Raw genomic sequence first — 13,498 nt, forward strand, 5'->3', positions numbered from 1 at the left:
GGCGCCACCGAGCTGATGTGGGGGCGATACGGTCCATGGTCCGACGACCGGCCGCGCTGAGTCGGCCGGGAGGGATCGGACGGCGCCGGCACGAGCCGGGCTCCTCCTGCCTTCGCCGCCGCGCCGTCGCCGCTGTTACCGCCCGCGAAAGGGTCGCCCGGCGAACAAAGCCTCTCAGACGGATAGGGTGCATAAATCAGGTCCGACGGGAGGAAGGCCGACGGCCCGGCTGAGCCGGGTCCGAGTGTCGACTGAGCCTGGCTACGGGGCCGGCTGGCCGATCCGGTCCCAGGCCGGTGGCGATTCCGGCAGGTGAGCCGGCAGAGCCGTCTGCAGCCCCTCAGCTGCAAACTGTTCCACAGATCTCTTATACCATCTACCGAGATTTGCAACCGCGCAACTGTATATACTGACGGCTGAATGGCTAGGGTTTGGTATCGAAGACTGGCGCCGCATGTGCTGGTCGAAATAAGGGCGCTCGCGGTAAATGTGCGGGAAAATGAGTACAGGATATAGCGCAGCGCTAAAAGGACAGGCAAACTGGCCACGCTCGTACACCAACAGGGAAGGACAGACAGCACGCAGCACGCAGCCTTTGCCTGTTCGTGGCCGCTGAGGCCAGCGCACTTGCAGTCATGTGCGCGGCTCAGGACACGGCTCGCCTGTTCTGCAGCTTGCAACAGACCATAAAAAGCGCATCAAAATAAATTGTTGGCCAAGGCTACCTGTAGAATTATCCCAGAGAGGTAAAGATTAATGCTACTGTGCCGCAAAAATAATGGCCACCCGCGGCTCAGGAGGTAAACTGTGACGAAACTGCGCCGGTTGAGGAGAAAATGGAGGCTATTAGTGCGCGGCCACGCATTGGGAAAGAAGTGCCTCCGAGAGAACGGCGGTAGGTTTCCGGTCAGAGAATGTGCAACAGTGCCGGCGGAAAAATATCGCAGAGATATTGGGACACAGTGACATGCCAGGGGGAGGGATACAGGCGCATATGTGCGCACGTAGCGCCGAGTTTGCTGATTCAATTATATTTTGTACCACGCCAACGCCGCCGCCACCGTCTCAATAAATCACCCCGGAGGCGACATCCTCTCCCCCATACCTCTCTCTCCCACTCTCCGCTCGCGCTCTCCTCAGCACCCAGCTTACACGGCCCGGTAGTCGCGGGGCAATCGTCTCCCACGACGCGCCATCGTCGCGCCCGACGAGCCCTAATCATATGTAATCATTCGTCGTGGTCGACACGCTGCGACATGGCCGATGGGATAGAGACGCATCGGACAGAGCCTCGGTCGGGTCCGCCGCGTCGAGCAGGCTCTTTCGTGACTTGTTACATAAGACTAGCTAGAAAGCTTTGTGTACGCTGCTTTGACTGGAATAAAATATGAATGCAGTGTTTAGCACTTTGAGACGTTTCTACAATTGCGTCATACTGGCTTTGACAGTGCCTTTTATGTGAAGTTTGAGCACGTAACATGTTTTGACGGAAGACGTTATTTCATATAGTTAGTTCGCTTTCAACGTGTGCACTGGGAGTCTCGCCTGAATAACTGCTATTACTTATTAGACGTTTGCCTCAAAAAGACACTATCCTCTAGCGTTGAAAGGAGCTCTAAAGGCTCCTGATAATCAAAGGTGGCTGCCCACGCCGTCTTACCTAGCTCGGAATATCGCTAATGGGTTTGATACGACCGAAAAAATTAATTTAGGAAGGTCTCTTCGTTACCTTTAATCTAGCGTTGCCCTTGGGTAAGCCAAACTTGATGGCGTCTGAAAAGTTGCGCTAGACCGGCCTCGGCCCTCGAAGCATCGCTCCAAATCTCCAGCCCCGCCCTTCAGAAATCGCCAGGTCGTGATCACGTGACCTGGCTGAGATCACGTGACCAATCTGAGCTGGGCCCAAGTGGCCACCGAATAAATCCAGGCCTCACATTTGGATCAAGGCTGCTGTGGAGAGGCTGGCGCTCAAACAGAATCAGAGACTGGAATGTCTGAAAAGCCACGCCGTCCTAATTAGGGCCGATTCAGAGGCACGTAAACAAACCCCAAAGCGATATCGTCGAGCACTTGGCTGTGGAGAACGAAGAAGTTTGTCTCCAGTCACCAAACGACAGCCTTGATTCGGTAATCTACCGTTTCAAAGGAATATTCATATGCCTGGATATTGCGGCGAATTAACGAAGGTCGCTAAATTAAACCGTACATATATTCAACTAGGCGTAAAAATAAAACTTATTAAAAAAGAAGCGTAAGCCATTCAATGCAATGGCCGCATTGGTCGCTTAGCAGTGCTAATGAACACGCATTGTTCTATAACTATTAAAAATATCTTACAACCACTTCACAGAGCAGTCTTGAATAGCAAGAATAACGGGAGGTTCCTGTGACAGAAACCCTGCCGGTTCTCCGGCCGCTCACCTTGGCCATTCGGGCTGGCGTGGGCGCGTCACCGAGGCAGGAGCAGGGCACCAGTTCGTGACAGGTGCCGCTGCGCAGCCGCAGGATGAGCCGCAGGTGCTCCTGGGACGAGATCTGCTCCGGCTTGATAGAGAGCACCAGCGGGCCGAGCAGCTCGTCCTCGCCGTACCAGTTCATGTGCTCCTGAGGGAGGAGAGAGAGGGAAACGTCAGCGGGTGTCTCCTTGCAACAGCGTTTGAGGTCAGGTCTGGCCAAACGTCACGAGCACGAGCGGGCAGTTGTCTGAGTTAATAACAGGTGTCTGTGGAAAATGGACTCTGATTTCATTTGAGATATATGGTAAATAAAAAAGCGTCAGAAAGGTGATTTAATAAGCATCTATTACGGCACCGGCCACAAGAAGCCATTAAGGGCGGCAATGTGGGCCAGAGGTCACAGCGAAGATGGCCCAACAAAGTAAACATAATAGCCGGCGGCAAACAACGGCCGGCCAGACAGTGCCGGCGGGGTCAGAGATCTTCGTAATCGCCAGCTCTGCACGGTAAAGCAGGGAAAGTCGCCGGCCGATGCCGCACTCAGCTCATTAGCCTGGACTCGGGGAGTCCTGGGGGATTGGGTGTGTCTGGGAGCCACTGCGTCGCAGACAGCCACACAGAGCTGACGCAGCTATACAGCAGAGGCCAGTGCGCAGTGCGGCCTGAGCCGACTGAACCGGTACGTCCCCAGTGATCAGACTCCGAGTAATTAGCAGACAAGTCACTTCAGTCATTACCGTCAACCCTCCCTCTACTGATGGCCCATTCCTTTCCAATACATTACGACCCGGAAGAAATGACTGGACCCGTAAGAATGATCGTCAGGTGCGCCTGCATCGAAGGTGGCCCAATACATAGGCATGCCTCACATTCCACGGTAGTATATCTGACCCTTCCGTCTCATTTCCTCTCCCAGCTTGGTTCGGCTCTCTCCCTCCGTCATACACGCCTCATTACCCCATAATAAAACTCCGATTCCGGCACTCGTCGGGTTCCGTCGGCCGCCACCCCACCTCTCTCTCGGTCCATCTCAGTACACTCCCACGCCGCCCTCCCCAGTCGTCCGGTCATCTCCCGAGGTCTCGGCATCAGCTCCCAGCCGCACCGCCTCCATTAGCCTACATTGGAGCGCGGCGAGCATGCTCACACCACCGTCTCTACCCTCCACTCTCGGCGCTGGATAAGAGCCGACAAATCTGGGTCGCCTTCCCAGGCCCTGTGGGCGCGCCCTGAGCAAGGCCGGCCGGCGCCGCGCACCTGAGACCGAGCTCGAGCCAGGACGGGCGGACCGGTGCGCGCTGCAAGACGGCACCGGCGGCGGTCGCCACGCTTGGTCGCGGGTTCACTGGCCCGGCGATGGTGCAAGCGATACGAACAACAATACGCCGGCTCTGAGAAGCTGCCGAGCCGGCTGAATGTGCGCACCGCGAGGACTGGAACGGGCAGGTAGAGTGTGTGCCTGGAATGGTAAATCGGCACCGAAAGCTTGTAGAGAGAGCGGGTGGAGACATCGTCAACCAGGTGCAGAACGGACGGATGGGCTGCTCGCTGGCCTTATGGTTCTCGGAAGACGAGACAAAGGATCAAACGGTAACCGGAGAGGACGTTCCTCTCGTGCCAGCGGCGCTGGGCCGGCGCTGGCCGGGCTGTCATCCCTCGCTCGTGACCGCACAGAGCAGCATCGATTTGTCTGGGCTCAGCAGGGCCGTCCCTCGCCGGGCGCGCACTCTCTACAGCGCCTCAAGGCCGGCCGCCGGGCCAACCCCCCCCCCCCTCCCTCCCCCGCTAAAACCCGGTCCATCTCGAGCCGTCAGACACAGGCGAGGAGTTCACAAACCGAACAATGTCGCTCATCTCCAATTTCCAACATAATTTGCTGAGAAGTTAATTTTCCAGCAGACTTGAGCGCTTCTGATTAGAGCTCGGTAATCTGCCTAGTAAAAAGCGGCTGAGCGGTTGGTCGGTGAAGTCCCCGCAGGCAGTAGAGGCGGCGGCCACTCCGACCCCCGGCCGACCCAGGAAGTTCTCAGACACGTGGGCAATGCAGACTGGCCAGCCAGTGCGCCATTAGAGCTGCTGATGCCCGGAGGCCGGCAGACTTCCCCCGTCCGTGGTCGGGGGCCGCTACGACCGGCTAATCTCATATGAGCCCGTCCAGCCCCGATGAGCAAGTTCGGCAGAACGGTCGGCCCAGCTCCCGGAGACTGGGCGCGCCGACCGGAGCCGGGTGCGGCCCGGCCCGCCGCGCAGCAGCCGGTCCAGCAGCCGTCAGCCGGCGGCACTGCCCGGCCCGGCGACAGTGTTCACCGAGACGCGCTCGTTGCTATCAGGAGCTTGCGGCGGAGCTTGTTAGCCTGACTGGGTCATTGGGCGGTGGCTCGTTGTCGTAATGATCTTCTTAGACGCGGCTGTGGCTTATGTAAGAGGCAGGAGAGGGAGCATTTCCGTCTGACGTTGGTATAGTCTCGTGCGTTCTGCGGAACCAGAACATTGCTACAGTTACGAAGTAATTCTGATAAATGTTTTAAGTTCCTGGAAAACTAGCTACGTATCTTACTTGGAATTCATAGCGTTTCATTCCGAGCAAGCGTTTAAGATCCACAAAGCGTGAGAAAAGTAATACAAAATTCATCGTAGTTCTGCATGACGCAAGAACCGTTTCAATCTGCGCTTGTGGTGCTGAAATCCACCGAGCTTTGTGGTTTCCCTCTGACCTCCAGTACTGAGCTGTGCTTCTGCAACCATGCAACAAAGCCGGGGGGAGGCGGCTGCGGGTCAGGACGGCCGGTTTTACTGCCGTGCCTGCTGCATGGGTCGGCCGCATGAGATCAGCGTCTGTGAGGGCCGCGTCACTTCTCGCCCCGCGCTGACATCGGCCGGTGCATATTGGCGTGCCAGGCGGGACGGGACAGGACGGGACGGGACGGGACGGGACGGGACGGGACGGGACAGGGATGGGACGGGACGGGACGGGACGGGACGGGGTGAGGTGAGACGGGCCGGACTGCGGGCCGCGGTGCGAGCAGGTGGCCGCGGAGAAGACGGACAGGCGGCTCCTGGCACGGAGCCACGCCACGTGCTGGGCACACGGCGCCAGGTGCCCGCCCGTGCCGAGCGCTGCTCACACCGCCCCACCTGCCCCGCCAGCCCGCTCCTCCTGAGCCCGCATGTGAAGGCAGCTGTCCACGGCGGCCGGCGCGCACAAAGGACACAAAAACAGCACCCTGACCGGTGCCGCCGCCTCCTTCCGGCAGGCGTTGCGATTCACCGGCCCCGCCGCTGGAGAAAGCCGTTGAGCAACACCGGGTCTCGACTCACCCCTGTGACGTGCACGGAAGGCGTCCGGGAGTCGGGAGAGTCGCAGGGAGCCACCACGAGCAGGGGAGGGGTGAGCTCTCAGAGGCTTCCCTCCATACATGGTGCGTGGTTTGGTGAGGTCACAAGACCCCCGAGAAGTGTTAAATTCTCCGTTTGCATATCTTGCAGAGGGGCGTCGTCCCACTAAGACCCGTATTGCTCGTCACCTCCCAGAGCGGTGATCAAAGGCCGAGCGCCGCCGTCACAGGAGGGTCAGGGACTCTACCCGCTATCTGCACACCTCCGAACAGCGGGTCCGTCACTGGAGCCCCTTCGACCAAAAGCAGCTGCTGAACAGCGGGTCCGCCCCTGAGGCCCCTATGGCCAAAAGCAGCTGCTCATCTTGTTATTATGCAGACGAAAATATCGACAGTATTCCTAAAGGTGTTAGTTAAAGCGAAACACGTCTCGGTCTCCACCATCAAACAAGAGACGGTTGTCGGTGGCGTTTCTATTTTGAACAATCCCAAAACGTCACACGTCCTGGTGTCGTGAGGCTCCATATACTAAAATATGACTATCATACAGGATCTCTGGCCCCGGGTACCGATGCAGATCTTGAGCTCCCGACGTTAGCACTGGCGGGGCGACGGTTCACGCTCCACCGGGCGCAGTCGACAGTTAACCCATTAACGCCCAGCGGTACCAAAAGGTACCAACGCACATTTTGGCTTGCTGCGTTGAGACCATACGTTTTTTCGCCAGATAGATTCTGTCATTGGAAAATCGTCTCCTTTCCGGATATGCTGTTGGGTAAAAATAACGTGCTGATACGAAAAACTTCATGTGAGGTGCAGAAAAGCGAGGAGTGTTTCGAGGCGCCACAGTCATTGGCTGACGTCGGGAGAAGGAAACGTTTGTATTTGCATGTCTGTGAATATTTTTTTTAGCCAAAGTGTGTTTTCATTAAAGATGAAGAACTCGCAGCTGTTTTTAAGCAGAAAATCCGATGTTTCGACATGAATCCTCACGTCCCTGGGGACAGAATTCTTGTTGGTACCTTTTGGTACCACTGGGCGTTAAGCTAAGCGTTTTTTCGCAAGTTCATGCGTGTGCGGCCTGTGCGGACGCGTTACAATGCTCAACGGAGTGATGCGGACAAATTGCCATTTGGGGCGCCATCCCTCAAGGGGACGCTATCGCCTAAAGAAATTGCGTGCGTACGAGGGGCGCCTGTGAGGCCCATATGCGACAGAGGGGCGCCTATAAAGTTCATAGGGGCGCTTCAATGCAAATGTGGATGTCTAACGGAGCGACTTTGAAGCCCATAGGAGCACCTTCATGCGAAAGAGGGGCACCCGTGAAGCCTATAGGAGTGCCTCTGAGGTCCATGAGGCCCATTGTAGGTATATGTAGGGGCACCAACATGCAAAAGGGGCGCCGCCATGCAAAAGGGGCGCCCATGAAGGTCAAAGTCGAACTTGGCCACTGCATCCCAAAGATGAACGCCTCTGAGACCTATAGAAAGAGGTGCGCCTGTGAAGCCCATAGGGACGCCTCAGTGGGAACGAGAGGCGCCTGTTAGGTCTAAAGAGGCGTCCCTCTTTCGTCCACATGCCGAAGAGGGGCGCCTATGAAACCGCATGGGGGCGTCTCTATGCGAAAAGGGGCGCCTGTGTAGGCTGAGAGTCGTTTGTGTAACGTTTCTCAGGGACGGTGTGCAGTTTATGGCAAATAGAATCTAAAAAGAGGTTCGAGAGGGAGCGCTTTCGTCGCCGCCTAAACTGGTGGATTCATTGCTGATTGGTAATTCACGGTCACCGCTGACGTGACGCATTGATGTTGGATAGGATGTTTGCCTTATAATCGCTGGTATTATTGCGGGTATTCCTGCGGAGCAGACATGTGGTCAAGGCCCCAAATGAATTTTGTTTGTGGGGAAGGGGAGGGGCACTGTTTTGAGATCGTCCTGTTGTATAGGAAGGCTGCTGCTGTTGTTCAGGAAGATGTGGGTAACTACGTCACATCCCAGTGCAGTTTGTGCGGTAGTATAGGAGGAAATATTGATGCGGATGGTAGTGACAGACGAGTTCCTGCAGGCCTGCTGCTTGGTCAGTGGTGCGTCATCTGATAATGCTCCATACGCCGCGATTGATGCAGACACTGGATTAGAGTAGGCTCAGCCATGAAGCCGTGTGCATTGTACTTACGTGGCTGTCCTGTCACTTGAGTCATCTGTGGCGCGTGGCGCGTAGCTCTCTGCCCGGAGACGTACATGGAGAAGTATAACGGCTAGAGCCTAGAAACATGACGTGTTGACTGCTGCAACGTGTGCCTCAGCGCAAGCAGCACTGCACGATCCGGTTGAAGTCCATTTTGGAGATCTGTCTCCTTGGTTGCTACCAAGGCCCTAAATACAGTTGCTACTTGCTGGATTAGATTTGGCGAGTACCTATACCGCGTGTCTTGCAGTGCATGAACTGTAACCACAGACTGTGCTGGATCTTGAACTATGGGCTAAACGTTTATTTTCATAATTTTGAAAGAAGTCATAACACAGATTGTAGAGTAGTTACTGGTAATCGCTTTCAGAAAACTGTTAGTTTTGTCATTTATGTAAAATATTTGTGCATTTTAGGCCTTGAAACCTAGGCTGCAGGGTCGAGGTCGGGAATCGGTCGGAGTCGATATCTCTAACTGAAGTCGGAGTCAGAGTCGGAGTCGGAGTGGAAGCCGGAGCCGGAGTTCGAGTCGCCGAAAATCCCGCGACTCCGCAGACATGCCAGGACTGGGGAAATGGAGTAGGAGTTAGAGTCGGTCGGAGTCGACAATCATGCCTGGAGTCGGAGTCGGAGTCGGAGTTGAAATGTACCTAAAAGTCTGAATTGAAGTCAGAGTCAGCCACTGAAAATCCATCGACTCCGCAGCCTTGCTTGAAACAATACAGTTCTTCACTAGACCGACCCACCACCAGGTGAATAATAGCATTGACCTATATGGCAGTTAGGCATAGCATGCAGTAATGACGTCATAATCTGACAACTTGAAAAACATAAGCGGCGAGCCTTTGCCATAATGTTGCCGATGAGTACGTCGTCTAATATTCTAATTTTCACGAATGAGCTGCAAAGTCTTCTTGGCAAACATATCTTGTATGCTGCTAAAATGCATGTTTTTGCGAAAAAATGATGTCATTAACGCCCAGTGGTACCAAAAGGTACCACTTCAAAAAAGTATGCTTCTGAATTTCGCACATTTACCAAACTCGCATGGTACCCTTAGGGGACCATTATCTCTAAATCGGCAAATGGGCATTCGTGTGCGTTCGCTGGGGAATTACGGGCGTTAATGGGCTAACGGTGGGTGTTCAAACGGTACGTGTCAGGTCGGCTCGACCCACTGCAGCCAGCCAGCCGGCACACGACCGTTGAACAAACCAGGTAACGTACACTCCTACGGTAAAATACTATTTGTCATAAACCTGCCCATGAGAAGTGCGCCCGAAGACCAATGCAATAAATAACGACTTGACCATGGTGAAGTATCTCCCACAAACTTTACCATATGGCCGTTTTCCTGCTCACAGAGGCTCACTGTGCCCAGCGCGTCGTCTGGCAGCTCGTGTCGGTGTCGTTAGCACGTGCGGCGCGGCAGGAGGTCATTTCTGAACGCGGAACAGCAGACTGGCGCCGTGCCGCTAATAACGGAAAACAATGCGGAAGACAGCGGCCACAGCGACCGGCGCGGCGGACGCGGAGGTGGAGGAGGTGGATGTGGATGTGGTCAACTGCAGACGGTGGGTGTAGTCCATTGGATGTGAATGACGAAGGAGGTGACCTAGAGGATGTGGGTGACTATAAGACAGGAGAGTGGGTGGTGTTGGTTTCCATGGTGCTCATTATGTTGAAGTATGACGATTGCATAGCGGGGGCAACTCTAGGGTCAGGGCGGCCAAAGGGAAACATGAAAACCTTTGAAATGCCCGGCTCAAGTTGTGCCCCTGTAGCCAAGCCCGGGCAGACTAGTGTCAGTCAGGTCAGACTCAGGACCAGACGTGTTCAACTTCGATCCATCAGAGAGCCTGCTGGGTTACCAGTGCCTTCGAGGGGCCGGCAGCTGAGGTCGTGACAAGATAGCGATCACGAGACGACCGCCAGCGGCTGGCGTCACCCGTACTGTCCCTCCGGATACATAATGCCGCCGCCTCATGAATCATTCATCTTCAAGACAGTAGCGTCGTCCGCCTGTGACCTAGCAGCCCTTTGAATAGCGGTTCAATTCGTTTATAAACTGGAGAAGCACATGAATAATGGACCAGCGCTCGGGCTATGTGTTTCGGAGTGCAGTCATTTGGCTCGGTCACCCTAGGGAGGCCGCAGTCGAGTTGGTCCTCAGGTAGAGAGACAGGGGACGGTCCTCCGTCATCGCTCGGATAGGTCAGAGGTCATGGGACGGCCGCGCGGCGGCACACCCAGGCTATTGTTCTCCCCTCCTCGAAAGTGCGGAGGGAAGTGAGCCTCTGCACACAGGGCGTCGGCCGTCATTAGACACAAGCCAGTGCCGACCGGTGAGGCGGCGGACCGCGGACAGGAGCTGGACTGTGGAGTGTGGACGGTGGACTGTGGACTGTGGACTGTGGAGTGTGGACTGTGGACGGTGGAGTGTGGACGGTTGACGGTGGAGTGTGGACGGTTGACGGTGGAGTGTGGACGGTTGACGGTGGAGCGGTGGGCAGAAACTGCCATGGTCTAGCGCACGGGCACCGACGCGTGGTGTCACGTTTACGGAGCACCGTTTGTGCGCGAGCAGCGGTGCTCACGCCCTGGCGCCCGTTCACAACAGATGACCCGGTTCACGAGCCCGGGTGCGCGGCGTGGTTACACACTGCTTCTCCCGTGTTGTCCCGCGGTGGCGGCCTTGGTCTTTGAAGACGTGCCCGTGACACAGACTGTTGATATATCACTGACCCGGTTCCGTCTCGTGGATTTATTGAGGCATTCATGAGTTGCATACAAGCAAGCATAACTTGTACAGCCACGAACTTCTGAACGAATGGCTTTTGATTGCGATCAAATGCATGTTCAAAGCGCCCATCAGTCTTGTCATCCATTGAATTATTGGCACATTTTGCTTGCAGTTACGACACCAGATCCCAGTCGCAATCGACCGTATGGCTGTCAGACCTGATATTTTGGATGTGCAATTCATCCAGACAGACAAAACAACAGTGACACTCAGGACCGTTTTCTCGGAGTTTGGTCCCGGACGTCGAATTACTCCAATCGCCGGGTACCCAGAAGTACTGAGTGGCTCCACTGTCGCCGCCGTGGCGTGCACGTCTCCCTGTCGCTCTGCATCATTACGGCGCTAACGAGACCAGGGCTGCTCGTTACCTTTCGCTGTCCGCTAAAAGTGACACGGCTCGGCGCTGCCGCCGCCTGATCAGCGCAGCCGCCGCTCCTGTCACTGCCAATCACCGCTTTCATGGCGTCGTCGATAGATACACGTGCCGGCCGAAAAACGTGAGAGACGAGCCCTCAGCACCGCCGAGAGGCTGGATAAACAAGCATTGCTCAGAAGTCATAGTGCCAGCACAGACACTGACGACGGCACAGGTAGCGACCCAGGTGACAGAGGCTCTATTGGAGCATTGAGCGAGGTGTGCGTCACGAGCGACCACACCCGCTGTGACGAGCGTCGTCAGACTCGGCTAACTATGACGACCTCACGTGTTGGGGACTCGGCTGTCTGACTTTGCCGCCCGTGGTGGGTATTGATGATGCATGGAACTGCAGTTCTCGCACGCTCTGTGGTCACTACTTTGTGAACTTCGGTAGGAGACTAAGAAGGGAAGAATGAAAGAAACAAAAGGAAGGAGTAAGACGCGGGAAGTCGGAGAGAGAGAGAGATAGAGGAGGCCGGAGGGAGAGGGAGATGGAGAGAGAGAGCCGTTGAAACCGCAGCCATTAACCTCAATCATCAGAACCATTGAATTACGCTTCTGACCCTCGAGATATCATCTCCATAGCGGCCGTAGGGACTTTCGAAGATGGCTCAGAAAACAACAACAGCTCTATGCCCGAAGTCGGCACCAGACTGACGTTAATCGATGTGCTGGGCTCGTATTGAGACCTTTTGGTGATCGACGCTACTCCGAGGCACTCTGTCACAATCAGTCAGTTTCACACTGATTCAGAGAGTGACGACCATTCTACAGCGTTCAGAAGTTCCGTTTCGTGTGCCCGATCTCAGCATGCTCCAGAATGGTATGTAATTCATCTCACTGGGGCATCAGCTCAGAAATTGTCCACTTCGAGACGCCCAGCTGAGTGAAAACCAGTTCATTTCGTATGGCCCAAACGATCGATTTCTTTCCCAGTGCCAGAAAAAGCTAGACGGAAGACCCGTCTGTCATCCTCTCCATTCTCTGTGCATGTACGGAAGAAGAGTCTGGCCCGAACGTGCGGCAGCGGCCCCGTGGCCGGTAGGGTCACGGAACAAAAACGGGCGCGTCCTTCGAACCGCGACCTTGGCCTCACACTGTCCCTTCCAGGGGCGCACCTCAGCCGCGGACCGACTGTTCTCCGGGATCTGCTTCGTGCCCAGTCTGTCTGTCCCAGCGGACGCCGTCTACGGTTGTTCTCCGTCTCACAACTCCCAGAGGAGCCAGCTCGTGCCGGGACCGGTCTGCGGCTCCCGCCGCACCGGGCCGACCCAATGGCTGCCGATCTGGGTCACTGGAGGCTGACCGATCTAGGCAGGTGCGAAGGAGAGGTGTGTCGGACCGCTGGAGGCGACACCACACCTTCTCTGAACCGTGGCCCCCAGCGTCGTCCGATAGGTACCGCTCGAGAACCGTACTAAACCCAGCGCATTACCAAGTGCCATCCAACACATGTTCAGATGTTGGACTGGAGTTAGTAGAAACAGATGTAGTCGGTCAAACTGATAAATGACTGTGACCTTCTGAGCTTCAGAATCCGTCCCATCAGTTTTCAGAAAAGCAATAACCATTTCTTTCCATCCACGATGGTCGTTTTCCAGACAGGCTGCGCAGCTCTTACATTAATGAAATGGTATCATCTCACCGTTCCGTTTACCTGGGAGTCCGGCAATAGCCCGTGCCGGCAATATACGAGCCATGGCTATTAACCAGCACACCAGAGAGCCACGAGCTGCTCATAACCACACCCTCATTTCTACTGTATGACACCGGTAACACCAGCTGCAATGTCCACCATGAATCACTGAGCAGCAGTCGCGGCAGGGCAGCTATACAGCAGGATATGGCACCGGGCGGCGGCAGAGGCACCCCGCTGACCTGCGGTCACAGCGCACCAGCTTTCACCGGCACCCGGCAGGGCAGACGGCCCGCGGACGGAACCTGTTTACCTTCAGTCGACCGCAGTGCTCGCCTCCGAGGATGGCCTCTGATAAGGAGGCCAGGTGCCACGACGCGTGCTCAGTGTGTTCAATGACGAGTTGGCCGTGGATTCCGCAACGGGTATAAACAATTGTTTGCCAGAGGTTTTAGAGGATTGAGTTTTAGAAGCTGCTGGGATGTTAAATGAAAGCTCGCCCCTCCTCAACGAGATCGAACGTTAAGCCACGTCATCCTCCTCACCATCCTCGCCTCTCTCTCTCTCTCTCTCTCTCTCTCTCTCTCTCTCTCTCTCTCTCTCTCTCTCTCTCTCTCTCTCTCTCTCCTCTCATTCCACCCTCTTCCTCCCGCCGCCGCTCCGCCC

At 55.7% G+C, this 13,498-nt stretch overlaps 1 protein-coding gene across 4 annotated transcripts in view; it reads right to left on the reverse strand.

Moving 5' to 3' along the window:
* The window catches only part of LOC122381727 (rap1 GTPase-activating protein 1-like), a 102,890-nt gene that overhangs the window by 8,115 nt on the left and 81,277 nt on the right, over positions 1-13,498 (reverse strand). For all 4 annotated transcript variants that reach the window (XM_043366260.1, XM_043366263.1, XM_043366265.1 and 1 more), the window contains one exon: positions 2,422-2,604. In XM_043366260.1, the coding sequence (XP_043222195.1) occupies positions 2,422-2,604 (183 nt within the window). The remainder of the gene's footprint in view (positions 1-2,421; positions 2,605-13,498) is intronic.

The sequence above is a fragment of the Amphibalanus amphitrite genome, unplaced genomic scaffold (assembly GCF_019059575.1).
Source record: "Amphibalanus amphitrite isolate SeventyFive unplaced genomic scaffold, NRLGWU_Aamphi_draft 000126F_arrow, whole genome shotgun sequence".
Lineage (NCBI taxonomy): Eukaryota > Metazoa > Arthropoda > Thecostraca > Balanomorpha > Balanidae > Amphibalanus > Amphibalanus amphitrite.